The following is a 27785-nucleotide window of genomic DNA, read 5'->3' on the forward strand; positions in this document are numbered from 1 at the left end:
TTCCTCTTTTCTTTATTCCCCCTGCCGTTGAAGCAGTGTGTTGTGCTGGATATGTATTCCCAGTGAAGTATCAGGCTTAACTGATTCAGGGTAGTAACCGCCGTAACAAGCAAGCTACTCCCATAATTATTTGTTTGCCCAGACTATGTAATTCATTCCTTGTTGGTTGTTGCCTGAATATAAATCCTCTTTTCCTCTTTCCCCCTGCCGTTGAAGCAGAGAGCTATGCTGGATATGCATTGAAGTGAAGTATCAGACTTATTTGGTTTGGGGTAGTAACCGCCGCAACAAGCAAGCTACTCCTTGTTTTTTTTGTGAATGCAAATCCTTTTTTTCCACATTTCCTCTTGCTGTTGAAGCATAGAGCAATGCTGGAGTTGCATCGACAGTGAGTATGTTTATTGAATAAGGGTATTAATCTCCAGGTAGTAGCCGTAATTCCCGCAAACTACCCCATGTCTCTTCTCTTCATTCACTTCCTTTAGACTTTATGGATCCACAGTATTTATCCCACGCCCCTTTGAAGTCCTTCACAGTTTTGGTCTTTACCACTTCCTCCAGAAGGGCATTCCAGGCATCCACCACCCTCTCTGTGAAGAAATACTTCCTGACATTGGTTCTGAGTCTTCCTCCCTGGAGTTTCAAATCGTGACCCCTGGTTCTGCTGCTCTGACCCCTCCTCAACAACCTCCCAATTAGAGTCCAGAGCTTCTAAGGCACCCGAATTACCTAATTCGGGAAAAACAAATGTACATCCCTAACATCGACACTGGAAACTGTCATTCAAGAGGTTTCACCCAGGATTTCCCTCAATCAAATGCATGCCAAAAGGGCCTCTTTTCTGTTGAAGCTGTGCACGGTCTGCTTATCCATGTGGTCAGCACCCTTCCGGAGCATCTTGCAGCAGGCCGGGCCTCACCAGTACTCACAGAAATCCTGTGTTCTGCAAGCCTGCAGCATGTTCTGTCAATTGCTGGTTTCAACCGCTTCACCATGTCCTTCCTTTTCTTTTTTTTTTTTTTTTTTGTAGACAACGGAGCACGGGGATGGGGGCACAGAGTGGGGAGGAGGAGGCCCGAAGAATTTCCTGTCAGGGCAAGAGAAAAAGTCCCCCTCTTTGTTCTTTCCTTTTATTTATTTTTTTTAAAGAGAAATTCCCCCCCCCCCCCTCGCAAGTTCTACCAAGACTCCTCTGGTTCTGAGAGCTTGTATACAGGGCTCATACTGATGCCCTGGAGTCAGCAGCCTGGCCCAGGTCTGATTGGCAATTAAATCCACTGAGAACTGCTACATCATCAGATCCTACCATCTGCTGGAGGCAGAAAATACTGGATCTTTCCTGAGATGCACCACCCCTTAATAGTGGCGATGATTACACGCTGGGTAAAGGAAAATTGGTTCTTACCTGACAATTTTCGTACCTGTAGTGCCATAGATCACTCCAGTCTCCTGGGTTTTGCCTCCCTGCCAGCAGCTGGAGACAGAGAAAGTTTCACTGGTGGTACACTGTACATAACCCAGTGTACCACCTGTAGTCCCTCAGTATTAACCTGTACCCAAGCCAAGATGACAACAATCGAAAAATTTCTAAGTAAACTTCTAAGCAAATTCCCTCCCATCTCTGGAGCGATACAGAGGCATTATGACATTTTCCGTTTTATTCACCATTCCCTTTCTAATAATTCCCAACATTCTGTTTGCTTTTTTGACTGCCGCAGCACACTGAGCCGACGATTTCAATGTGTTATCCACTATGACAACTAGATCTCTTTCTTGGGTTGTAGCACCTAATATTGAACCCAACATTGTGTAATTATAGCATGGGTTATTTTTCCCTATATGCATCACCTTGCACTTACCCACATTAAATTTCATCTGCCATTTGGATGCCCAATTTTCCAGTCTCACAAGGTCTTCCTGCAATTTAACACAATCTGCTTGTGATTTAACTACTCTGAACAATTTTGTGTCATCTGCAAATTTGATTATCTCACTTGTCGTATTTCTTTCCAGATCATCTATTAGATAAATGAGGCTTGACCGACGTGCTGCAAATGCGCAGTAGAGAGCGGTTCCTCTGGTAGCAGGGCTGTAGTGAAAAGGACTGAGAAAATGAGTACAATAAGACATTCACAGAGTCCCCAGTATGGAGAAGCCCTGAGATAGGGAGAGCTGGCCCTCGAGGAGCGAGTACCAGATCCCTGGGAGCAGAGACTAGTTGGCAAGTACTCACGCAGCAGTTCCACGTAGGAGATGGCACTGGCGCTGGAACGGAGGCAGGCCCTCGAGGAGCGAGTACCTGGTTCCAGGGAAACAGCTCTGAGGAGTAGATGGTAGTAGTATTTACAGATGGTGTCTGTAGTGAATTCTTCCAAGTAGAAGAGGAGAAGGACACAGGCAGTGAGTCAGGGAACATGGGCCCTCGAAGAGCGAGTACCGGTTCCTGATAGCGACCTGAAAGAAGCAGAGAGGCCCCCGAGGAGCGGGTACCCCGTTAGCAGAAAAGAGTCCAATAGAAGTTGGAGGCAGAGTAGCTGGGTACGGAGAGCGAATCCCATCTGTAGGAAATCCCTTGCTAACTCAACGGCTGCAATAAACAATAGGCTTAAATATCCGGACAGCGTGACGTCATCACAGGGGGACGTCCCTGAGGTTCACGCCAAAGAGGAAATAAAAATGAGGGCTGCGCAGCACGCATGCCCTAAGGTACCTGAGGAGCATGGCGGGAGGCAGCACCCAAGCCGGTCCAGGGACGCCAGAGAGGACCTGGCCTGAAAAAAATCTCTTCGCCTTAGGCTTAACCTTGGGTAAACAGAGTGGCTTGTTCTCCCCGAGAGACTGGATCAGCTGCTCTAGGTTGTCCCCAAAATAAAAGATCTTGGAGGAGACATCCGCTGACCAGTTACACAACCAGAGTAATCTTCTGGCCGCGACTGCCAAAGTCATAGCTCTCAAGGACGTAAGCACCAAATCATAGAGAGCATCCGCCCCGAATGCAACAGCCGCTTCTATTCGCTCGGCACTGTCTGCATGTTCTCCCGACTTCGGAAGGAGGTCCTACATCTGCTGCACCCAACAGAGGCACGCACGCTGCATGAAGCTGGAACAAATCGCCATACGCAATCCCAAAGCTGAGACCTCAAAAATCCGCTTGAGGTGCACCTCCAATTTGCGATCTTGCATATCCTTCAACCGCGGAACCCACCACAGGAACAGTGGTCCTTTTGGTGACCACGGACACCACAGCATCGCCCTTAGGAAGAACAAAACATTCCAGGACCTCCTCTGGAAGCGAATAAAGCTTCCCCATGATCTACCAATCTTCAGAGCAGCATCAGGTGTCCCCCACTCCACTTCTACCAACTTCTTAACCGTCTTATAGTATGGGAAGGAAGCCGAAGCATCTCTCACCCCATCAAGGACTGGATCTGCCCCTTCTAAATCTGGGTCGCTTTGGTGCATCTTAACATCTAACACCTGAAACGCCAAAGGGAGCAACACGTCTCGTTCCTCCCTATGGAACAGGTGGACCTTCTTTATGTCATCGGGCATGGGATTAGGGTCCCCTGGATCATCTCCCAGAATGGTATCACCATTTGCCAGATCATCCGGACCTGCTGGTACCCCTGGATCAGGCTCCTCACCAGATTCCCTGGGAGCCTCGCCGGAGTCATCAGAGCCATATCTCCCCAATCAGCCTATAGAAGGAGGTCCAATTAACCTCTGAGCCAGAGACATCAAAGGCCTGACACCCAGTCCGGCCCGGATCCAGACACTGATTTTCCCCCAGGCTGTGCCTGAGTGGGCCTGGCACCAGTGACTCCCCGGTCGGACTGTTGGCTGGCCGAAAAGGCCTCATGGAACAACAATACAAACTCCAGTGAAAACATTCTGACTGCCCCAGCCCCCACAGGGCCAGTGGTAGTAACAGGCAGACCTGCGTTTTCCTCCCCCTCCAGCCCCCCCGACCGACCCCGAAGTCGGATCAGGCTGGGGACAAATGTGGCAGACCCTCCATCACTCTCCCTGACAGCGCGGGAACAGCCACCGAAAAATCCAAAATGGCCACCGTTCCCACATCCTCAGCAGAAGAAACAGCATTCCGGACAGCGCCCAAGTCTAAAATAGCACCCGAATCGCCTGAGCAGCGACGCCGCTTTGCAGGCGGATGAACCCTCCCCTCCTTCCGTGCAAGCGGCGCAGAGACTGGCTCTGTTGAGCTGCGAGCATGCCGAGCTCCACGCTCGGCACACGGTACCCCGGGTCATGCTGAGAAAAGAAAAACCCCCATGCGGGAAGACAGAAAGGCTGAAGAAAAGAACAAAATAAAGCAGCCTCCCTAGCTAACTGCACTGATCTTACCAGCCACCGAGGAGGAAGTCACCCGCAGCACTGAGCTTCTGTCTGCCGTACTCTCAGACCTTCCTTTTTTTTTTTTACTTTATCAAATAAAAAAAACTGCACTGAGACTTAAAACCTGAATAAAAAAGAGAGTCTGTAACTTCTGCACTCGGTCTGTCACCAGGAAGACCTTGCCCTTTTGCATGTCAAACCACGCACCTAGGTACACCAGGCATTGAGTGGGCACCAACTGGCTCTTCTGCAGATTGATGACCCAACCAAGAGACCATAGGGTGGTCATCACTCTCTGGAGAGATCTCTCGCAGTCCTCCTGAGACTTCGCCCGGATGAGCCAATCATCCAAATATGGATGCACCAAGATCCCTTCTTTGCGCAGAGCTGCTGCTACTACAACCATCACCTTGGTGAACATGCGAGGAGCCGTGGCCAACCCAAAGGGAAGAGCCCGAAACTGAAAATGCCAACCCAGTACCTTGAACCTTAGGAATCTTTGATGGTCCTGCTGGATCGGAATGTGCAGATAAGCCTCTGTTAGATCTAAGGAAGCGAGGAACTCCCCTTTGCGCACCGCCGCAAGCATGTTCGGAGCGTTTCCATGCGGAACTTGAGAACTCGTAGGTACCGGTTCACCTTCTGCAAATCGAGGATAGAACAAAAAGACCCTTCCTTCTTGGGAACCACGAAATACACCGAATACCGCCCCTGACCCTGCTCTGCAGGAGGGACTGGACAAATGGCGTTGAGATCGAGTAACCTCTGGAGAGTCGCCCACACGGCCTCTCGCCTGCCGTGAGAAATCACACGAGACTCTACAAAGGCGTCCTGAACTGGAAACAAGAAATCTAGAGCGTAACTGTGCTGGACCACCTCCAAGACCCACTTGTCCGAGGTAATCTTCTCCCACTCTTCGTAGAAGCTGGATAATCTGCCTCCTACAGTTCTACATGGGAGTGGGGCCCTGGCCTCATTGGGGAGGCTTATCGTCTCCTGAACCCTGACCCGTACCATCTCTGGGAGTCTGACGATCTCAACGAAAGGACTGCAGATAACCAGAGCCTTGCCTGGACCCAGGGGGAGGAACAGGTTTACCAGAATGAAAACGCCAAGAATCCCTAAAACGAGCTCGTAAAGGAAAAACCTTTTTACTCTGCTTCCTATCTTCCAGCAGCCTATTGCCCTTAGTCTCCCCCAATAGCTTCACTAACTGGTCCAAATCCTCCCCAAACAGGAGTTTTCTCTTGAAGGGGAGATTACAGAGCTGCGTCTGCCGACCAGTTCTGTAACCATAAAAGCCTGCGAGCCGCCAGAAAGGAAACCATACTATGCGCAGAGGTGCAAACCAAATCATAGAGAGCATCAGCCACATAAGCCACTCCCACCTTAAGTCGGGCTGCTTGCAAGGGCAAAAAGTCGCCTGCTGCTACCACCTACACAACCTTCTGGACCCAACACACACAGGCACACTGCATCATGCTGGCACACACTGCTGCGCTCAGGCCAAGCGCGGAGACCTCAAACAAACGCTTCAGCTGAATTTCCAGTTTGCGGTCCTGCATGTCTTTCAAAGCAGCCACCCCAGCCACCGGGACTGTTGTCTTCTTGGTGACTGCCGAATCAGCCGCATCCACCCGCAGCACTTTCAGAAGGTCCAAGGTCTCCAGAGAGAAGGGGTAAATTTTTGCCATCGCTTGGCCCATCTTCAAGCCGGAATCAGGAGAGTCCCACTCCCTTGTCACCAACTTCCTGATCTTCTTGGGCAGAAGAAATGCGGTTGTCGGTCCTCGCAGACCATCGAGCATTGGATTGACTCCCTCACTATTCGACTCTTACTGGGAGACCTTAACCCCCAACTCTTCTAAAACTTGGAGAATCAATGGGCACAGCTCCTCCAGCTTGAACAGCCGGACAACTCGAGGGTCATCCCCCTCCGGGATTAGGAATCCATTCAAGGCCAGGTCATCCGTGTCAGGATCTCCCAGGTCTGGGGAGGAATCAGATCCCGGGACCATCCTCTGCGTGTCTGGGGGGCCACCTTGCAGCATCCCCACTGGAGGCCGGGTCACCCCTGACAGAAACCCAGGGGCCACAGGGGATCCTGAGAAGAATGTTTGGATCCCCCACTGGATGGGTCCACCGACCACTCTGCTGTCCTTTTAATTCCGGATCTTTGATTGGCCAAAAAGGCCTGATGAAGAAGCAGCACAAATTCAGGACAGAAGTCCACAGGCTGCTCCCCCACCCCCTGCGGGAGCTCGGGCTGTACAGCATCGTCCGGAGGCACACAAACCAGCTCCATAGGGGAAAAGGGGGGAGGGGAATCCCCCCCGGCACCACGAGGTCAGAATCCTCAACTTCCGAGGCAGAGGCAGGAGGCCTAGCCTGAGCGGCCCCCTCCCGAGGGGCCCTCTTCTCCCGACCCGCAGTTAATGCAGAGAGAGCACGAATCCAACCTGCCCCCTGCCATTCCAATGTGCAGCAGGCGGCCATCTTGGATTTCAGGTCCATGCGGCGAACCGCAGGAGAGCTCAGATGAAAATGGCATCCACTGAAAAGGAGCCGAACTCGACCACCTGCACCCGCCGGTGAACCAAAGCGCCTGCGGACCAAGGCACCGGGACCCGCTGCTGCCTGCCTCAAAGTGTCACTCACACCACAGGATGTGAGAAAGAACCAGCGCATGCCCCGAAAGAGTTGAGGGAGCCCCCTCCCTTCAGCAAGCGATCGCGTCTGCTGTCGCACCCGCCCGGAGCTCCAGGCCACTGACCCTCATGCCCCAGACACTGATCGGTCTCCTCCTCGGGCTGCAGTATCCACTGTTCTGGCCGGGCCTCGACTAAGACTGGGGCTTACCTGAGGAACTTCTTAAATTCTGATGAAATGACTTTTCTTTTTTTAAATAAAAACTTTAGCCAATCTCACCAGGACCAGAGGAAACCGGGAACAGCTTCGGAGGCCGAGGGAACCAGAAGCCTCTGGTTATCAGATCCTCCAGCAGGGTGCGGGCGAAACACAGTCAGGGGTATCTAACCCCCCAGACGCCCAGCTCCACTGGAGGGATGGCCCGCAATGGTGCTTAACACCTCAGGGAGCAAAATCTCAGCTCAGCTAATCTAAACTAACTACACTTTTTTTTTTAACTAAACCCTAGACTGCAGGTTTGCATCTCTACCATCTGCTGGAGTCAGAGAGATACTGAGGGACTGCAGATGGCACTCTCTCTTATATAGCAGTGTCCAAAGTTTTTGTTCTCTGACTCCATCTGCTGGTAGGGATACACAACCCACTGGTCTGGAAGGATCTTAGTATGTACAGGAACAGGTATTCTCAGTTCTCAAAGAAAAAATAAACAGGGCTCTGTTAAAAAATGTTCCTTTTTTTTTTTTAAACACAGAAGTGCATAGGAACTTTAAAATCCTCGGCCCTAAGTGGACAGCTTGCCAAGGGGGATTGAATGGACCACCAGTATCACCCCAGAAGGTCACCGGGAATGGGAGCCTAGGCTGAAGATGTCAAGGAGCAAAGCTCCCCTAGGCCCCCAGCAGAGCGAGGAAACAGAACTGTCTCCTGGAAAGTTAGACAGAAAACTTTCAAAGTAAGTCTTGACTTTTTTTTTTTTTAAAGACAATAGCTAATACTTGCTTGATCCCCTCAGGGACAAGATAAGGAGGAAGGGGAACCGCAGGTTCAGCTGCCTGCATCTGCTGGAGACAGATAAATACTGAAGGGATGCAGGGTAGGCGCTGTCCTGATATAGGCGCTGTCCTGATATAGGATACCAGCAGATGGAGACAGACCAGTTTTGGTCTGTCTCCATCTGCTGGACAGGAGGCTCAACCCACAGTCTGGACTGATCCAGGTATGTAAAGGGAAAAGGTATTCTCAGGAAAAGGGGAACCAAAAAATCCCCGTGGAGCCTGCAGCTACCTGGGCGGCTTCGTGAGGGGAGGGATCTGGACAACCCCCAGCCCTTCCGCCTCTACCAGATAGGATAGGACCCACAAGGAATCCGAAGAGAAAAATTTTTAAAAACCCTAGGAGGAAGGCTCAAAAGAAAACTGTGAAAGAAAACCGCAGAATTGCAGGTTCAGCACCATGTACCATCTGCTGGAGACAGAGAAAACACTGAGGAACTGCAGGTCGCACTGGGGTTTATGAAGCAGTGTCATTAAACTTTCTCTATCTCCATCTGTTGGCAGGGAGGAAAAACCCAGGAGTCTAGACTGAAGTGGGTACATACAGGAAAACAGTGTTCTCTGCCTCCACCTGCTGGTAAGGGAAAACAACACATGAATATTGCTTGGACTAGTATAGCAGGACATTTACTTTATTTTTTAAAGGGGCCATCTCTAAGGGTGGCCTGGGGTGGGTGGATGATGGTCTAAGCAAACACTGTTTTTCCTGCATTAAATGGCCTAATACAGCTTTGTGAAAGAGTTCCTAAGTTTGACAGCGCTGACTCGTGTAGAAAAATTGTATCTGCTGAATGAAACTGTCATAGCAACAGAGGTGCCTACTCAGCTAGGACAGTAATGTCCCATGTTAAAAGGGTATTTGTTACAGTTAATTGTATTAAAAAAAAAATTGAGGTACTTGGAGACCCAGATTCTATTCCTACCACTCCCAACATGTGTGACTGTGAGTAAATCACTTAATCATCTTGTGCTCAAATCAACTGTAAGCAATGTGGGTCAGTAAAATTCTACAATTTATTTAATCTCATAGAGAACTATAGGTTATGTACAAATGATAAAACTAACATATTCTTTGTAAGGATCTAAACAATCACTATAACAGAAGTAGACATTCGAATAGTGATTACAACTGGTATAGTATATAGCACATGGCAAGCGCTCAAATATCTGAGCTGTTTCTGTGCTGCTCTGACTTCAAGTGAATGCATGTATTAAATCCATACCTGACCATTCTTTAAGCCCACCAAAAGGCCTTCTCTTCCTGACGGTCCTCCAATGACTTTAATGTAACGAATAAGAGATTCCATCAGCCACTCTCGCTCCTTCACACCACTGAATGACAGGCACTGCAGTCTTTTCTCCTAACAACATAGCACAGTGCTAGCAAATATGCAAAGTATTTCCATGATGTTAAATGTAAAAAAAAAACTGCTTAGTATAGTAGTTTTTTTACAGTAATTATGGCAGGCAGAAATCTTGTGACAGTTTTATAGTATATGATATAAGTGGTGTATAGACATAATACTGGGTCACAAAAATAGTTTGGCTTTTTTGAATAAATGATCAACCACTCAATGAAAACATTTGCTAATCTCAGCAGTGAGACATTATCTACTGAAGAAAAATGGTGTCATTTCTGCTTCTTTTTGATCCCTCAGCTCTTCCTGTGGTATGATGGAAGCCAGATAATGGAATATTCAACAGAATATTACTACCAACATTTTCGGTAAGAAAAGAGAGCACTTGGATAAAAAAGAATATCAAAGTGCCATGTACTATGCTAGCTGGAAACTAGAATTTTATAACCAGCATGTCAGATTGCTGCTTTGAGTAACCTGAAACTATTGTTTCTCTTTTATCACCATTAGCTTTATTACATTTTATATACTGCCAACAATGTGACTTTGATAATCTTAACAATGCTCAAAAAGTACTGACACTTAATCTAAGTGGCAGTGGTGTAGCCCAATTAGGGCACCTTCGTAATGGAGCAGGAACAATGGGAGAGGGGATAGATTAAGGAGCAGGCCAATAAGGTGCTGAGCTGAAAAGTGGCATACTGTCAAGGCCTCAACTATTTGTAAAAAATTTTTCAGCCGCTGGTAGGAGCCATGTTGTACCATACTGATGGGGTTCCTACCCCCACTGCCAGCAATCAAAGTCTTCACATGGTGCTGGCTTGTGTCGCCCTGGTGGGGTTCCAACCCCCTAGTTAGCAATCAGAGGCCCCGCGCAGCATCAGCTTGTGACATGCTGGCAGGAGTTCCCACCCCCCAGATAGCGATTAGAGGCCCTGCGCAGAACTGGTTCGTGATGCCCTGGTGAGGAAGCCCATCCCCCCACCAGTGATTAGAGGCCCCAGCATGGCAACACTCAATGCCCAGTGGTGTCCTGCCAGTGGGCTTCTAGCACATCATCGGCAAGAAGAAGAGGACCACCACCTTGAGGAAAAGATGAGTAACACTGCGTTGTGACTGAGAAAGGAAAGAAGGGGAAGGGGTGAGAGTGAGGGATGGGAAGGGAAGGGAAGGGTGGAGAATGGTGAGTGACTGAGAGGGAAGGGAGGTGATAGTGAGAGAAGGGGGGTTAGAGTGACCTGAGAGGGAAGGGGGGAGGGAGGGAATGGAAGGAGGGGGTGAGTGACAGAGGGAAGAAAGGCAAGGGTGAGGGAAGGGAGTTTGAGTGACCTGAGAGGGAAGGGGGGGGAGAGAGGGAGTGGGAGCAGGGTGTGAGTGACAGAGGGAAGGGAGATGAGAGGGAAGGGGGTTTGAGTAACAAAGTGGGGAGGAAGGGAGTGGGAGGAAGGGAGTGGGAGGAAAGGTGTGAGTGACAGAGGGAAGAGAGGTGAGAGTAGGGGAAGGGGGTTGAGTGATTCCGTCTCCATCTGCTGGTAGGAATGCATAACCCAATGGCCTGGCTGAGTTCAGAGAAAAAACAGTTTTGGCTACGTCACTGTTAAGTGGTCAGTTTCAATGTATTAATCTGGTTTTCTTCAACCCCATTCTGCTGCATTTGGAGATTTTCACTGTTTTTAAAAAATATAGTGATTCAAGTCCTAGAATACAATGGAATGTTGCTGAAGAAAGCTAGAACTGGGCTGGCCTGACAAGTTTGATCTGGCTTTCATGGAAGCATTTCAAAACAGCTGAAATATAGCAGAATCTTTTGTTGAAATGTCATTAGCCAGGATCCATTTAATCACTAACTCCCAGGTTCATCTTAAAATGGATAAGAGCAGAGGAAGAAAAAGACAAGACCTATGTGGATGTATTTCATAGGGATATCTTTGAATGCAATCAAATAATTTTGCTGCTGAACTGCCATGTATGTCAAAATAGAATCCTATCAAAACCTCACACACACTGAGTTCACCGCAGTGTTTGCCTTTAACTGAAAATCTGAGGGCTCTCTGCTTTAAACTTTCTCCTATTCAGCGTATTGATCCCTTTTAGAGCTATGAGCTAAACAGCTATGAGCTAACAGCTGAAATATAGCAGAATCTTTTGTTGAAATGTCATTAGCCAGGATCCATTTAATCACTAACTCCCAGGTTCATCTTAAAATGGATAAGAGCAGAGGAAGAAAAAGACAAGACCTATGTGGATGTATTTCATAGGGATATCTTTGAATGCAATCAAATAATTTTGCTGCTGAACTGCCATGTATGTCAAAATAGAATCCTATCAAAACCTCACACACACTGAGTTCACCGCAGTGTTTGCCTTTAACTGAAAATCTGAGGGCTCTCTGCTTTAAACTTTCTCCTATTCAGTGTATTGATCCCTTTTAGAGCCTTTGGAGTGAATACTTGCAGATTGAATTCATTTTTTTGTTGCAGATTAAACCACAGACACATACCTGGCATAATATAATATGCTGGGAGCATACAACCAGCAAGTTGCATTCAAACTTTTTGACCATCTTTTCTTTGACGCGGTAATGCATATCTGATGTGTCATCTGAATACAGCTCATAGATCAGGATCTTTTCTGGCATCTGGATGGCTAGCCGGTTTTTGTAGATTGCAATTTTCTTCACAAGCTCTCTGCACTTAATTCTAACTGTGAAAAGAGAGTAAACTGGAAGTACATACTACCAGGAGCAAGTGGAGGAGTAAATCTGAGAAATCTACCTCCATTATTACTAATTCTATGTCAAATAATAAAAGCAAACAGCATAGTTGCTTACTTGTAACAGGTGTTCTCCTAGGACAGCAGGCTGTTAGTCCTCACACATGGGTGACATCATCGGATGCAACCTGGCACAGAAACCTTATGTCAAAGTTTCTGGCACTTTGACAAGGCACACTGAGCATGCCCAGCATGCCCTATACCACGCATCCACGCGGGGACCCTCTTCAGTCTTATAACATAAAATTATAATAAATGAAAACACAGGGTGGCAGGTGGGTTTCGTGAAGACTAACATCTTGCTATCCTAGGAAAACACCTGGTGCAGGTAAGCAACTCTGCTTTCTCCTACGACAAGCAGGATGGTAGTCCTCACACATAGGTAAATCCCTAGCTACAGGCTGCTCCCCAAAACAAAAGGGGACCAACAGACACCTAACCATGTGCCAATGGGGACAACAACACCAGTGCTGTTAGCAACAGAGGGGGTGACAGCCTGAACCCAAACAATGGGCCCTATGCAGGGAGAGTTGGGTTCTACACCTTGAAGAAAATCCTGAGGACAGACTGGCCGAACCTACTATCACGTCAGCCATCCCTTTCCAGACAGTAGTGTGAAGCGAATGTGTGGAGAGAATTCCATGTTGCAGCCTTGCAGATCTCCTCCATGGGAACTGCTCGCAAATGGACCACCGACATTGCCATGGCTCTGACAGAATGAACCTGGACATGACCCCCAAGATGCAGTCCTGCCTGGGTATAACAGAAGGAGATGCAATCTGCTAGCCAATTGGATAGTTTCTGGCAATGGCAACTTCCAACCTATTCCTATCAAAAAAAAAGAAAAGTTGGGAGGACTGTCTATGGGCTTCTGTCCACGCAAGATAGAAGGCTAAGGCTCTCTTACAGTCAAAACTGTACAGTGCTCGTTCACCTTGGTGTGAATGGGGCCTGGGAAAGAATGTTGGAAGGTCTATTGACTGGTTAAGATGGAAATCTGTCATCAACTTAGGCAGGAACTTAGGGTGCGTATGCACCACCACCCTGTCATGAAAAAACTTAGATTAAGATCGATAAGTCACTAAGGCCTGAAGCTCGCTGATCCTGCATGCTGAGGTGACTGCCACCAAAAATATGACCTTCCAGGTCAGGTACTTCAGGTCACAGGAATGCAGCGGCTCAAAAGGAGTTTTCATTAGCTGAGCAAGCACCACGTTGAGGTCCCAAGACACAGTGGGAGGCTTCAACTGAAGCAGGCCTTGCATGAAGCACACAACTATAGGCTGTACAGAGATGGGTGTGCCATCTACACCATGGTGGTATGTTCTTATGTTTTTATGTATGAACTCAGATAAACTCTAACGGAGTCGAAAAATACTGGTCCTTGGTGTAGGAGCCATGGCAAGTGTCGCAGGCAGAGCGGTCCGTCCACCGCTAGGTTGATCAGGTCCGCACACCACGGCCGGCGTGGCCATTCTGGCGCTACGAGAATCACCGGACACTGGTGTATCTCTATTCTTCGGAGGACCTTGCCCACTAGTGGCCACGGTGGGAACACGTAGAGTAGGAGATGGGGAGGCCAAGGGAGGACCAGCGCGTCTACTCCTTCTGCGCTGTGGTCCCTTCTGCGGCTGAAGAATCACGGCGCCTTGGTGTTGTGAGAAGTGGCCATAAGATCTAGATGGGGGGTCCCCCATTGCTGGATGAGGAGCCTCATCGCCTCCTCTGAGAGCTCCCACTCTCCGGGGTCCAGACGTTGTCGACTCAGGAAGTCCACTTGGATATTGTCCACCCCAGCAATGTGTGAGGCTGCCAGGTGGGAGAGATTTCTCTCCACCCAAGACATCAGAAGATCTGTTACCAGGGAGACGTACTGACTCCTTGTGCCTCCCTGTTGGTTGATGTACGCCACTGTGGTCGCGTTGTCTGACAATATCCTGACCGCCTGATGTTGAACGAGCGGGAGAAATTGCTCCAGTGCCAGATGCACTGCCCTCGTCTCCAGGCGATTGCTGGGCCACGTGGCTTGGGACTTTGTCCATAGACCTTGGGCAGATCTCGACTGGCAGACTACCCCCCAGCTGGTCAGGCTGGCATCTGTTGTGACCACCCCCCACCCAGTCCAGAACCTCGAAGGGCACGCCCTGCGCGAGATGCAGTGGATCCAGCCACCACAGGAAGCTGTCCCTGGCGAACTGGGGGAGTGGAAGAACGAGTTGATAGTCCTGGGAAACCGGTTTTCAGCGAGAGAGCAATGCCCTCTGTAAGGGGCACAGATGTGCGAAGGCCCAGGGTACAAGATCGATGGTGGACGCCATGGATCCGAGCAGCTGCAGGTAATCCCAGGTTGTGGGGTCTGAAGATTGGAGAAACGATACACCTGTTCCCGAATTGATTGCGCCCGATCCGGGCGCAGGTAAACCTTGCCCTTGTCCGTGTCGAAGCACGCCCCCAGGAATTCCAAGGCCTGCGATGGGAGGAGAGTGCTCTTGGAGAAGTTGATGACCCAACCCAAGGATTGGAGTAGTTGCACCACCCAAGAAACTGCTGCATGTCCCTGTGCCAGAGTTTTGGCATAGATGAGCCAATCGTCAAGATATGGGTGAACCAAAATGCCTTCTTGTCTGAGGGCTGCCGCTACCACCACCATTACCTTGGAGAATGTTCGGGGCGCGGTCGCAAGACCGAACGGGAGCGCTTGGAATTGAAAATGTTGGCCCAGGATCTTGAAGCGAAGGAAACGCTGGTGCTCCTTGGGAATGGGTATATGCAGGTAAGCCTCCGTCAGGTCCAGCGAGGCAAGGAATTCCCTTCTGTGGACCGCTGCTATCACTGACCGTAGGGTCTCCATCCGGAAATGGAGGACTTTGAGGGACTTGTTGACCATCTTGAGATCCAGTATTGGTCAAAAGGAGCCCTCCTTTTTGGGGACCACAAAATAGATCGAATAGTGTCCGGAACCCACCTCCTTTGAGGGTACTGGTATGACAGCCCCGAGGTCTAGGAGTCTGTCGAGGGTCTGACGAACCGCGAGCTGCTTGTGTGAGGAACCGCAGGGGGAGAAAAGGAACCTGTCTCTCGGGGGTCTTACAAATTCCAATGCGTAGCCTCGCCTTAGGATGTCTAAGACCCACTGATCCAAAGTGATGTGGACCCACTCCTCGTAGAAGAGCGAGATGCACCCCCTGATCCTGGGGGTCGAGGAGTGGGTCATTCTGGCATCATTGAGTGGACTTGGGGGTAGCCTCTTGGGCCACCCTGTCCCTGGATGGTCTGCGGCCTCGAAAAGACCGAGTCCATGACTGAGACCTGGCTGAAGGCGTCCGGGGTGTCGTCTGCCTGGTGGTGCGGGGTCTGCGCTGCGTTCAGAAACAACTTCTGGACAGGTTAAAGGACCTGGAGCCAGAAGATCTGGGCCTATCCTCAGGCAGCCGGTGTACCGCATTTTCCCCGAGGAGCTTGATGATCTGGTCTAGATCTTCCCCGAAGAGAAACTTACCCTTAAACGGTAGAGATCCCAGCAGTGCCTTGCATGATGAGTCTGCTGCCCAGTTACGTAGCCACAGGAGGCGTCGTGCTAAAACCACCGACACCATTGATCTGGCCAGTACTCTCACCAGGTCGTAGAGGGCAACCGCTCCGTATGCGATGACCGCCTCCAGGTGATCTGCCTAACTGGCTTCCTCAGGTGGTAGGGCCCGAGAGGTCAAAAGTTGCTGAACCCAGCGAAGACCCGCCCGCTGTGCAAGGGTACTGCAGATGGCCGCCCGGACACCGAGGGCAGAAACCTCAAACACCCTCTTGAGATACACCTCCAGCTTCCGGTCCTGCAGGTCCCGCAGTGTCGTGCCACCAGTAATCGGAATAGTCGTACGCTTCGTGACCGCCAAGACTGCCGAGTCAACCTTCGGGACCTTGAGGAGATCCAGGAAGTCCTCCAGAAGAGGGTAGAGTTTCTCCATCGCCCTGCTGAATTTCAGTGATGATTCGGGTGCATCCCATTCCCTGGCTAGCAGCTGCATGAAGGTGGGATGAGTAGGGAAGTCTCTAGCCGAGGGACGAAGGCCCGCTAGTACAGGGTCCCCTTTCTTCCCCGATGTGGAGGGACCTGGCAGGTCCTGAGGCACGCCAATATCTAACTCCTATATGATGTGTGGGATGAGATCATCCAGCTCTTCCCTCTGAAAAATGCGCAAAACCCTTGGGTCGTCACCTTCCAGCTGAGACGCCAGGAGCGGGTCGTCCAGGCCCGGCGGTGGATCCGCGGGGACAGGATCCGGAGCTGAGAAAACTCCCTCTACCAGGGGCAGCGCAAGCCCTCCCGGGAGGTACCATGTGATGACCCTGACCCTCCGGCCCCAGGGGTATCCGCCACCCTGGGGGCCTTAAAAAGTGGTGGTCCTGGCGCTGGGTCTGGAATGTGGCCCATACTTGCCACATACGCATTGTGAATTAGCAGCACGAATTCGGTGGTGAAGTAAGAAGGCCCCAAAGGAGCCAGCGCAGGAGGGTCCCCAGGCTGCCACCCGGGGACCAAAGGCTGCACCGGAGTGAGAATCGGAGGCTGGCTATGCACTAGATCCTCCATCCTCTCTCCCTCCAGCGATGAACACGATGCATCCGAATTCAAAATGGCCGCCGTTCCCGCCATAGACGGGATCGGGGCCAACCCAGCAAACTGCAGGCACGCTGAATCACGCAAAGAAGGCCGTCTCGCCAGCTGCGAGGTGCCCTCCCCACCAGGGAGGCACCTTGAGCACACCCCCTCGCGGGAGAGCCAGGACCCCGGCTCCCCGCAGGCAGAGCAGCGATGAGCTCTCGGCATGATGGCCGAGAGGGAAGGAAGGGGGGGGGGGGGCCGCGAGGAAGGGGAGACGCGTCCGCTGAACCTCAGCCCCACTGCTGAGCAACGTGCTCTCCTCAGTCGGCAGCCCCGAGGAATGCATGTCTCGGGGCCGCGGGCCGAATCGCAGCAAGGAGGGGAAGGGCTGAAACCTTCAGCAATCACCCCCGAGCAAAAACAGATCCACCGATCCTGAAAACAAAATAATAACCAAGACTTACCCCTAAAGAGTCAGACTGGAGAAGAGAGAAGCAGAAACAGGCAAGCCCCCAAGGAGCAGAACTGTTTGCAAGTTCTGAGAGAGGCAGTGCCCGCTAACAGTGAACCTAAGCTTTTTTTTTTTTTTTTTTTTAAACTAACTTGATCCACCAACAGATAACATAAAAAGAGAAACAGGGAGAAAGAACAAAATCTATTCAGTCCCAGGGGAGCTGAGGCTCCCCTACTCCTATCTGTTGGAGTCAGAATACTGAGATTCCACAGAGGGTGCACTGGCTTATAGAACAGCACCCTCAGAAGCTTTGTTCTGACTCCATCTGCTGGACGGGGGACATAACCCACCATCTGGACTGATCCTGGTACGTACGGGGAAATAACACTTACCGAGTGTCGGAGGGAACGGAGCGCAATGGGGGACCCCGCTGAGGGATTTTTTGAGAAGATAAACTTCAAATAATTCCAAGAGGAAAGTTGTGAGAAATTTCTCACAGAGCTCCTAAACCGTAAGGCAACTGCTGTGTGGAAAAAAAGAGACTGAAGGGGGACCCCTGCTGGCTGCAGGGTTAGTGGCATGTTGGGCATGCTCAGTGTGCCAGTCAAAGTTGTAGAAACTTTGACAAAAGTGTTCCGTGACAGGGCTCCATCTGATGATGTCATCCATATTTAAGGACTACCATCCTGCTTGTCCTGGGAGAAAGTTTGTTGCACCTCTTTCAACGCTGTTTCAAATTCTTCTTGCCTTTGCTCCACTGTTTCTATATGATTCCCCAGCTCCGAGCACTCGTGTCTTAGTTCCAAGACAATCGAGTGCAATTCTTGCTTTAATAACCCCATGTCTGCCCAAAGCTCTCCAAACCACTGTTGGAAATCTTCCCCTGAGAGGGGAATCTCAGAGCGCTGGGGTCTATTTCCTGCTCCCTCTTCCCCTGGTGCTTGGCTTACTGCCGTGGCGCCATTTTCCTCCATTCTCTCAGCAGTGGCCTCCCCTGTTGTTTTTGCTGCCAAGGAGTCGAAAGAAAATTGTTTGAAATTGGGGATTTTCCTTCTTGCCGACATGTTAGTGCTCCCGGAAGGTAAGCAGCTAATTTTAACAGCCCGCAGCGTTAGGATGGTGCAGAACGGGAGGGATTTGCTGATTCGGAGCTCGGAGCTCTCAGGTTAAGCCGCCATTTGTCAGCGTGACGTCACTCCCCCCTGGGTCCAGTATTTCAATAGCCTCAGATGCTGCAGGGCAAGACTGAGACAGTGCACCAGAACTATGCATGTAAATGTCCAAAATCTCATCTTGCAACATGCCTGGCAGTAGACAATGCAGCTAATCTCTCAGTTTTATAATGAAACAAATTTACAACATATAAAACCAGGTAAAAATCTTAAATGCCTGCATCTTTTTAATTAACATCTAGAGACCAAGATGTGACCTGGATGTGTGGACTGACCTTTTTGCTCTGTAATGAGATGTTGGACGATGACATCCGTCATGCTGTCTCTGTAAGCATAGCGGTCTTTGTACAGTCCATGCACAGTACTGAAAATTAGCTGATAAAAGGCAATCGTTCCATCCTGGCAACCAATCACCTGAAAGACAGGAAACAAAAATCAAGACAAAATCAGCTTCTCTTGAACAGTTACAATAAAAGATCAATGAAAGTGGTCTCTCACATGGCAGCTTTCTGTTCACCCAGGCCCAGAGGCTAAAACACCATACTGGACATTAAACCACTGGTCTTTTAAAAAATTGTAAGATAATTTAAAATACCAGTAGTAAGCAGCAAACCAAATGTTCTAGCACTGATCTTTTGTAAACATAGAAATGAATACACAGAATAAGATGGCATATAGTGTAAAGAATGCAGGGCCCAGTTAGTCTTGCCCATTTTCCCTTTCTATTGCAATACCACTGACTTCTGCTTACCACATAGTTAGAGTCTGGTTTAACTTTGCAGGTCCAGACCCAGGAGTTTTGCTCCCCGATGGTGCCAAGACGCACTCCGTCCTTGGTATACAGAGAAACCCGCTTGTCAGAACCTCCCATTACAATGTATTCTCCTTTGGAAAAGTAGCTAACGCAGCAAGGGTCAAAATTCAGCACTTTGTCCTTCCCAATCTAGCACAGAAAGAAAAGCATTAAAACATGACAAGGTTACTCCAAAACACAGAAGGGCAGATGTACTAAGCATTTTTCCCATAGACATAGGGAGGCCACTTTTAAAAACCATTTCCATGCACATTTGTCCTGTATGTGTGTAAGTTAACTGGACTGAGCAGAGGCATTCAAGAGGATGGCATTGGAGAGGGGTTTGGACTTACCTGCATACTTTTGGATTTTCCAAAGTAGGTACACAAAATTTCAAGAAAAATTGCTGCGAACATAATGGTAAGTGTAACTGTGAGCAGGTAGTTTTGGTGGAATCATTTCCACAGCGAACTTATATACATAAGTTTGCTTTGAAACTTGGTTTAACGTATGCACATATTTGCCATCTAATTTATGCAGGCTGTCACAACATGACCTCCAAACTGGAAAAAAGACCCTGTATCTGAGTTTGAATTAAGTCTAAAAAAATGTAAATGGAATAATAAAACTAAAGAAAATACTGGGATGCGAACCATGCACTCAGAATGCTCTCCTGGGCATTAACAGCAACATGCAAGCAGCTTGCTGAACTTAAATAACTTCACTTGAACAATTTCTTTAAAAAATAAAGAAATTATTTGTTTCCCCTATCAGTGTATTTGGATTAGGACAGATGGATTCTAATAGTATAGTAAGGCCTACTGGAGGGAAATTTTAACCCCTTTCCCACACCAGTTCTTCATTCATTGAGGGATGTGGAGCGGAGGAGAAACATTTTCCTACAGTTGATTTTCCCACAGCAATAAGTACACTATACCTGTTTGCCACTGAGCTGATAGAACGATAGTTTCTGACCCCAGTCTGCCACAACTAAGATGTCGTTGTGCTCATCCCTGCCAAATGCAAAAAGGTTAAATATAAAACATGCTGAGAGACCATGAAACATCATATCATATTGCTGTATAGATTTGTACAGGGTTGAAGCTTTGATGATTAGCATTATTGTTCACAAATTTCAAACTTGTGCTAATTCAATCCCTTTTTGTGTCTATTACAATCAATCAAATGTCTGCACACATATTTTTCTGTACGGATTTGATACTGAAGAAAAAGTCTGACAACGTTAGGGCAGAGAAGGATTCCAGGATGATCCTTCCTTTCTTTTCCTGTAAAATGGCAAAATTAAAAATACAATTATTCTTTCCCCACTTCCACTGTCACAGAGTGGGGAATCAGCTGGATGGGGGATTTCCCCAACAGGAGCAGGGCCAGACTCTAGGGCAAAGCTGGACAGGTCTACCTCCTCGTTGCGTTGAGCCCGCAAGTTCTGATGGATGGCATGGCTTTCCAGGAGTAGTACATAGCAGGCAGGGGTCTGGGCAGGCAGAATTCAGACAAAGTCAGGGTCCATGCAGGAGGTCAGGTCAGGCAGCAAACAAGTGACTTCAAGGCCAGAGACAGTCCAAGTCAGCAACAAGATGAGTCCAAGGAATACTGACAGGGAAGGCAAGATGAGACAGCACAAGGAAACCAGGCAGGAACAGAGGACTGGCACAGGAGTCAAGGGCTGGAGCAAGAGGCAAGGCCTAGGACTGGAATCATGGACTGGACCAGGAAGCAAGGCCTGGGATCGGAGATAGAGACTGGAACTGGAGGAAATACAGACTGGAACCAAAGGCCCACAGGGAGCAAGAGCCATAGGGAGGACAGAACAAGTCAAAACGAGACAATGACAGAAAGAGCAGGGCAAGACTAGGAAGAACAGGACCAGGAATATACTGACACAGGCTAACAGGAAACTAACACAAAGCAAGGTACATATAAAACAAGACAAGGGAAAAACTGACAAAGATGCCAAAGCAGGCCACAAAGTAGGGCAGAGCAAGGCTAGTAGGCCCGAAGGCCACAAGGCAGGGCAAGGAGGTCAAGTAGGCCATAAAGTAAGGCTGAAGGTCACAGGGGACCACAGGACAAGAAAAGTCAAGGAGGCCATAGGGTAAGGTAGGAGGACACTAGGCAAGGCAGAAGGTCACAAGCAAGGCAGAAGGTCAAGGAGGCCATAGTGCAAGGAAGGCGGCCATGGAGGCTATGCAGAAGGAAAGTAAAGCAATGTGGGCCAATGCAAAGAGATGAGGTGAGTCGATGAATAGGTACAGAGTTCCGACAGAGGCGAGGCTAAATAGGGCCAGCCCTGATGCATCATGGAAGAATCAAGGAGGTAGCTAGCGCAGGAAAGCGGGTGGCTCTGTAAGGACCTCTGATGGCAGGGAGCTTGCCTAGCAGGTGACATCATGACACACTCCTGGAAGTGGTCATGCAAAAAGCAGTGCAGACCACAGGGCTTCCTTCTTAAGTTTTAACACAATAAACTTTATTTGTAAGGATGAAATTACTTCTTGCCTGACAATTTCCTTTCCTCTAAGGAAGGCAAGCCAATCCACACCGGTGGGTTATGCATTACTACCAGGAGATGGAGATAGAGAACACTGACTCGCTGACATAACCGACATATAGCCCTGCCCTGATATCTGTCTGCCAGTCTCTCTAGAAAAGCCAAACTGTGAATAAATTGATTATACTTAAACATGACTTTTAACCACCAATGACTTGTTACTTCCAGCCAACTGGGAAGTATTGAGTTCAGTAAAAAATTTATCATCAACTGATCTTAGGGTTCTTCAATTATCAGTCCTTCAAACAACTCGTAACAAAGAATGCTCAGCATCATCCCCGAATAAGGGACAAACTGAAACCAGAACCAAGTAGGCAGCCGAGGGCAGGATTGTGGCTTGGCCTGACTTCCTTAGAGGAAAGGAAATTATCAGGTAAGAAGTAATTTCACCTTTCTCTACATTCAGGCAGGCCAATCCACACCGGTGTAGGGTTGCCAACTGTCCAGCCAGGTTTTCAGGCATTCTGTACAGTGTCCAGTCAGAGGTACCAACCGGACATTAAATGTTCGGTTTTGCAGGTGGCTCCTGCTTTTTCCCACAGCCTCTTAGTTAGAAGAAGAGAAAGGCAGGTCAGAGCCTATCGAAGGAGAGCTGTGCTGTATCCTCTTTTCCCATGCTGTGATTGGACAGCCTGGGGAGAGAAAGTGACACACAGCACAGCCCTTAGCTCCCAATGGGTTCTGCAGATACATAGATACACTGTTTAGTCAGTTCATTGGCAGGATCTAAAATTTATGCAAATGAGGGGGTACCATTTCCCCACCCCACCCCCAGTCCTCAAGTGTCCAGTCCTGTTTATGGAAAAGTTGGCAACCCTACACTGGTGGGATGTACCAAAACTACTCCCAAAACAAGCGGGAGGTTGCCTGCGCTCAGGCCAACACCGCCCTTATCAAAGCAGTGTTCTCTTGAGCCTTTACATTCAAGAAGTAATGCTTGGAGAAAGTATGTAAGGAGGACCATGTTGCCGCCCAGCAAATCTCAACTGGAGAAAACAACCGAATTTCGGCCCATGAGACTGCCTGTGCTCTAGTAGAATGGTCCCTGACTTGTCTAGACAATGGAACATCTGCATCCACATAGGCAGCTGTGATGACTTCTTTAACCCAAAGGGCTACTGTCACCTGCTATGCCGGTTCTCCTTGTCTACCTCCACCATGAAGAACAAACAGCTAATCAGCCTTCCTCAAAGAGTGAGAAACCTTCAAGAATTGCATCAGATGCCACTTCACATCTAATAATACTACATCTAATGAATCCTAAAAGATGAATAAAAATGATGATACTCGAAAACAATTCACTTTATAATAATGTTAAGCAATAAATCCTATCTAACATGAATTCTTCATAATGGTGATCTTACTAATGTGACCTTCAAATACTTGCCAGTGACGCCTAATAATCGACATTTTATCATGTACCCGATTTGTGAATTTAAGCACAGGTGTTAAGTTATCTGAAGATTCTGGTCTGGATCTATATTCCAATAGTTGTGCTCTATCAGAATATCTTGTCCGTTTGTATGCTTGTCTTATAGCTTTAATGGGGTATCCCCAATCCAAAAATTGCCAAGAAAGATCTTTAGATTGTTGTTTAAAATGAGTCAAATCTGTATAGATACAGCATATTCCAAGAAATTGTTTGATGGGCGAGATATTCTGATAGAGCACAACTATTGGAATATAGATCCAGTCCGGAATCTTCAGATATCTTAACATTTGTACTTTTATTCACGAATCAGATACATGATATAATGTTGATTATTAGGCGTCTCTGGCAAGTATTGGCATTGCCCACACAGTTACAGATTCTCCCTTGATTCTCATTCAAGTGTGGATGCAATCTGAGAGAAAGAGTGGTCAGAGCAGCTCTCCCTGACATAGCAATACCACGGATAGAGCAGTTGGTCATCAGAAATGTGGACAGTGTGATATGTACAGTAACACCAACACTGGACACATCCGATCACAGAAATTAAGATCTCCCATCATCTACACTCAGTTTGCATCACCAAGAATGTAATATATGCAATCCAATGCCCATGTCCCATTATATATGTAGGACATACCAGCAGCAGAATTCAAACTCGACTGAAGGAATATTGAAGTCTAGCTAACAACCTGACTCCAAATGCTCCATTAATCTAGCATTGTACAGAATATTGACACACATTTGAGCACTTACAATGGACTGTGTTACATGTCGTGCATGTCTCCACAAGGGGTGGAGACACAGCTGCTCTTCTCAGCTACTGGGAGCAGAGATTTAGTTTTCATTTGAACAGTGTTGCTTCCAATGGTTTGAATGAGGATATTAACTGGTATACCATACAATATGTTTAACATTATTTTTGTTGTTTGTGCATATATTCGGGTCATTTATTCTCTGTGATTGACAGAACAGCTGTTTCCTGCATTTATTTTCCATTTAAAATGGCATCATTTCCGGTACACCGGTTTCAACCAGACAGAGACACAATAGACACAGTGGACACAGTGAATCAAGTAAGAGCAGGATAGTTATGCTGGGTTATGCATTGCAAAATAATTTAATAAGGAACAATGTTCGATGTGTGATTCATAGTAAGTGAGATATTAGAAAATCATGCTATGCATTTTGATCTTTTAAAGAGAATGGATATTATGCTTTACGTTGCCATTTGAATTTGAATATAACCCTGATTGGTTTTTATTTTATGCCCCTGATGCAGACATATGAAACCCTGGTTCAGTGTCGACAGTATCAGGTGGCAATAGTTAAGAAGAAGTGCACATAATCACTGTCAAGATAAGTATTTTATTTGCAAAAGAAAATCTTGAAAAGTAATGCACACTTAAGTGAATGATGATTATACAACAGATGCGGTCTTAGTAAGACCTTTCTAACTCCATCAATGAGTTTTCATGGCATCTCTATATAAAGGTCATGATAGTATGAGCACCATTATAAAGATTTCATGTTAGATAGGATTTATTTGTTAACATTAATATAAGGTTCATTGTTTTGAAGTAGTTTCACATCTAACGCATGTAACAACCGGAAACCTTGCCTATCTCTCTCCTTGTCCAGTGTGGGCAGGGAAATATACTGATTCAAATGGAATTCCGAAACAAACTATGGCAAAAAGGAAGGTATATTCCTAAGCTGCACCACCCCAGACTTATTTGTAGAAATGGCTCATGGCAAGAAAGAGCCTGCAGCTCGGAAATATGTCTCGCCAAACAGATCGCCACCAGGAAAACCATTTTCAAAGTAAGCAGCCGCAAGAAGAGATCATGCAGCGGCTAAAAGATAGGGCCCGACAATAATCTCAATATCTGATTAAATTCCCAAAGAGGCACCGGTAGGCCCAAGGGAGACCATAGATGCTTGACTTCCTTCTAGAACCTAGACACATCTGAATGGGAGGACAAGGCCAACCATTAATTTGCCCTCTAAAGCATGAGAGAGCTGCTAACTGTACCTTCAGGGTGTTTAGGGCCAAGCACTTAACCAATCCCTCCTGCAAAAATTCCAAAATCAATGGGATTTCTACTCTGAGAGGGTGAGAATCTCTCACTTCACACCAGTTTTCAAATACTATCCAAACTCTAATATAAGCCAGAGATGTAGAAAACGTTTTAGTGTGAAGCAATGTGGATATCACTGCCTGAGAATAACTACGCCTCAGCAGACGAGCCCTTTCAAGGGCCAAACCGTAAGACAGAACTGACCCGGATTTTCATGCACAATCAGCCCTTGATGCAGAAGATCCTTCCTGACCGGCAGTTTCATAGGACTGCCCTCTAGGAGTCAGAGGTTGGTGTACCACAGTCTCTATGGCCAATCCGTAACCACCAGAAGCACAGTCTTGGTATGACTTGCAATCTTCTGAATTACCCCGTCGATCATTGGATAGGGAGGGAAAACATATAATATCCTGTTCCGTGGCTATTGTTGGATGACAGCTTCAATTCCCAATGTTCTTGGGTCCTTTCTGCGCCTGTAAAACCATGGCACTTTCACATTGCTGTAGCTTGCCATTATAATCCAGATATGGCTGCCCCCATCGAAAAAGTATTAGCTGAAAGGCATTGTCTACCAGCTCCCACTCTCCTGGGTCTAAGGCCTGCCTGCTGAGAAAATCAGCCCTTACATTGTCTTTCCTGGCAATGTGAGACGTGGATAACGTCTGAAGATGTTGCTCTACCTATCATGAGGACCTCAGGTATTAATGTCAAGAAACTATGGATGTGCTATTGTTCAGGATGAATTAGGCAATTTCAACGAAATTGCCTAATTCGTCCTGGTTCAGGGACCCCGAAACACGAACGCACTAAGCTTAAGGCTTTGCACATCCCTACAAGAAACTCCATACCTTTAAGAAAAGAACAATACAGCCTGTTAATCCATCTTTTTTACAGAGCAGAGAAAGGCAGACCGAAGCCTCTGACATGGAATTTCACTTAACTCCTAGACATAAAAGGATAACAGATAAATAATACAGTTTCTTAAAAAATACACTGCCAATGGGTACAATTGTGACCTTCCCTCAAGATTACATATCTTCAGCTAGAAGATTTGGCAGGCTTCCAAGACTTCAGCCTAGCATTAAGCTCTTTGTGAGCCCTTAAATTGTTATGTTTTGCTATAACAGAAACGCAACAGGTTGTTTTTTAAATCTATAAGCCAGTACTTAATTGTTAGAAGATTTAAGCTAGTAAAATAAACTATAAATAATATAACTGCAATGTAGCAACAAGTTGTTATAGTTTATAAGTCAGTGCTTAATAACATAACTGCGATGTATCTAGATAGGAAGACTAGGCTTATAGCCGGCTAAACATAAATAGATAATGTAGGTAGACTATAAGTTTCTGTCTATAAGCCATTGTCTATAAATTTGTCTTTGTTTATAAATGTATGAGTCTATAAGTTTCTGAGTGCTAAGTCTATAAATTCATAAACAAGTAAAATATGAATTGTGAGCTCAGGGCTACTGTCTTTTTCCAATTCTGGTGCATCAGGGGATAGCAGTCTGGGACCTGTTATTAGCCTGCATAGGTAAATTAACCATTTTTTTCCTTTCTGTATCCATTTTAGAAAAAATTTGATCAATTTACTCATATATAATAAATAAGCATATTCTTATATGAATATTCTTTTGTCTTGATTATTGAGCTCTGTCTTTATAAAATAAATATTGTTCCTAGGAGTTAATGTATTACACGTATATGACACAGGGTTCTGGAGAGAGAGAGTGACCTATAAAGGTACTCCTTGTTAATGATTCTCCCATCCAGTACTACCTGACAGAGTTGAACCTGAGAAATACTCATGCCATGAGAATATCTATCTCCTTTGACACCTGATGACTTCTGGTTCTGCCCTGATGATTTCTGTAGGCAACTGTTGTGGTATTGTCTGACATTATTCTCACTGCTTGACTTTCCAAAAGTTCGGTGAACCATAAACACACCAAGGAAATTGCACAGGCTTCCAAACAATTGATGGTCCACTGTCATTCCTCGGTATTCCACCCACCTTGCGCCATCAGCTCTTGACAGTGAGCCCCCCAACCCAGGAGACTTGCATCTGTCAAGAGTACCAACCAGTCCACTATCTCCAATGGCACTCTTTTCCTGAGGTGGTCCTTTGCAACCACCACTGCAACTGCTCATTCACTTCCATCGGCAAGTGGAGCCTTACTGTGTACTCTTGTAAATGTGGATTTTACCGTAAGGGCATCGCGTGCTGAAGTGGCTGCATATGTGCCCTTGCCCAGCCTCCATGGACCCCAAGATCTGCAGATAAGTCCACCGCGTTGGGCAAATGGCTATCCTCAAGGACTGAACTTGAGTCACCAGCTTCCAGATGCATTACTCTGGCAAGAACACTCTGCTATCTATTGAATCGCACTCTGAGGAATTCCAGGATCTGTGTCAGCTGTAAACTGCTTTTGGCTAAGTTCACCACCCAACCTAGCACCTGAAGGAGGAAGATCACTTTGCAATATGCCAGTTGACTCTC

At 47.5% G+C, this 27785-nt stretch overlaps 1 protein-coding gene across 3 annotated transcripts in view; it reads right to left on the reverse strand.

Annotated features, from left to right (window-relative positions):
* The window catches only part of IFT122 (intraflagellar transport 122), a 335375-nt gene that overhangs the window by 228919 nt on the left and 78671 nt on the right, over nucleotides 1-27785 (reverse strand). For all 3 annotated transcript variants that reach the window (XM_029601417.1, XM_029601416.1, XM_029601414.1), the window contains 5 exons: nucleotides 20141-20216; nucleotides 19162-19353; nucleotides 18686-18824; nucleotides 11913-12115; nucleotides 9278-9415 (listed from right to left, as the gene is read on the reverse strand). In XM_029601417.1, coding sequence (XP_029457277.1) covers nucleotides 9278-9415; nucleotides 11913-12115; nucleotides 18686-18824; nucleotides 19162-19353; nucleotides 20141-20216 — 748 coding nt within the window. The remainder of the gene's footprint in view (nucleotides 1-9277; nucleotides 9416-11912; nucleotides 12116-18685; nucleotides 18825-19161; nucleotides 19354-20140; nucleotides 20217-27785) is intronic.

The sequence above is a fragment of the Rhinatrema bivittatum genome, chromosome 4 (genome assembly GCF_901001135.1).
Source record: "Rhinatrema bivittatum chromosome 4, aRhiBiv1.1, whole genome shotgun sequence".
Taxonomy (NCBI): Eukaryota; Metazoa; Chordata; class Amphibia; order Gymnophiona; family Rhinatrematidae; genus Rhinatrema; species Rhinatrema bivittatum.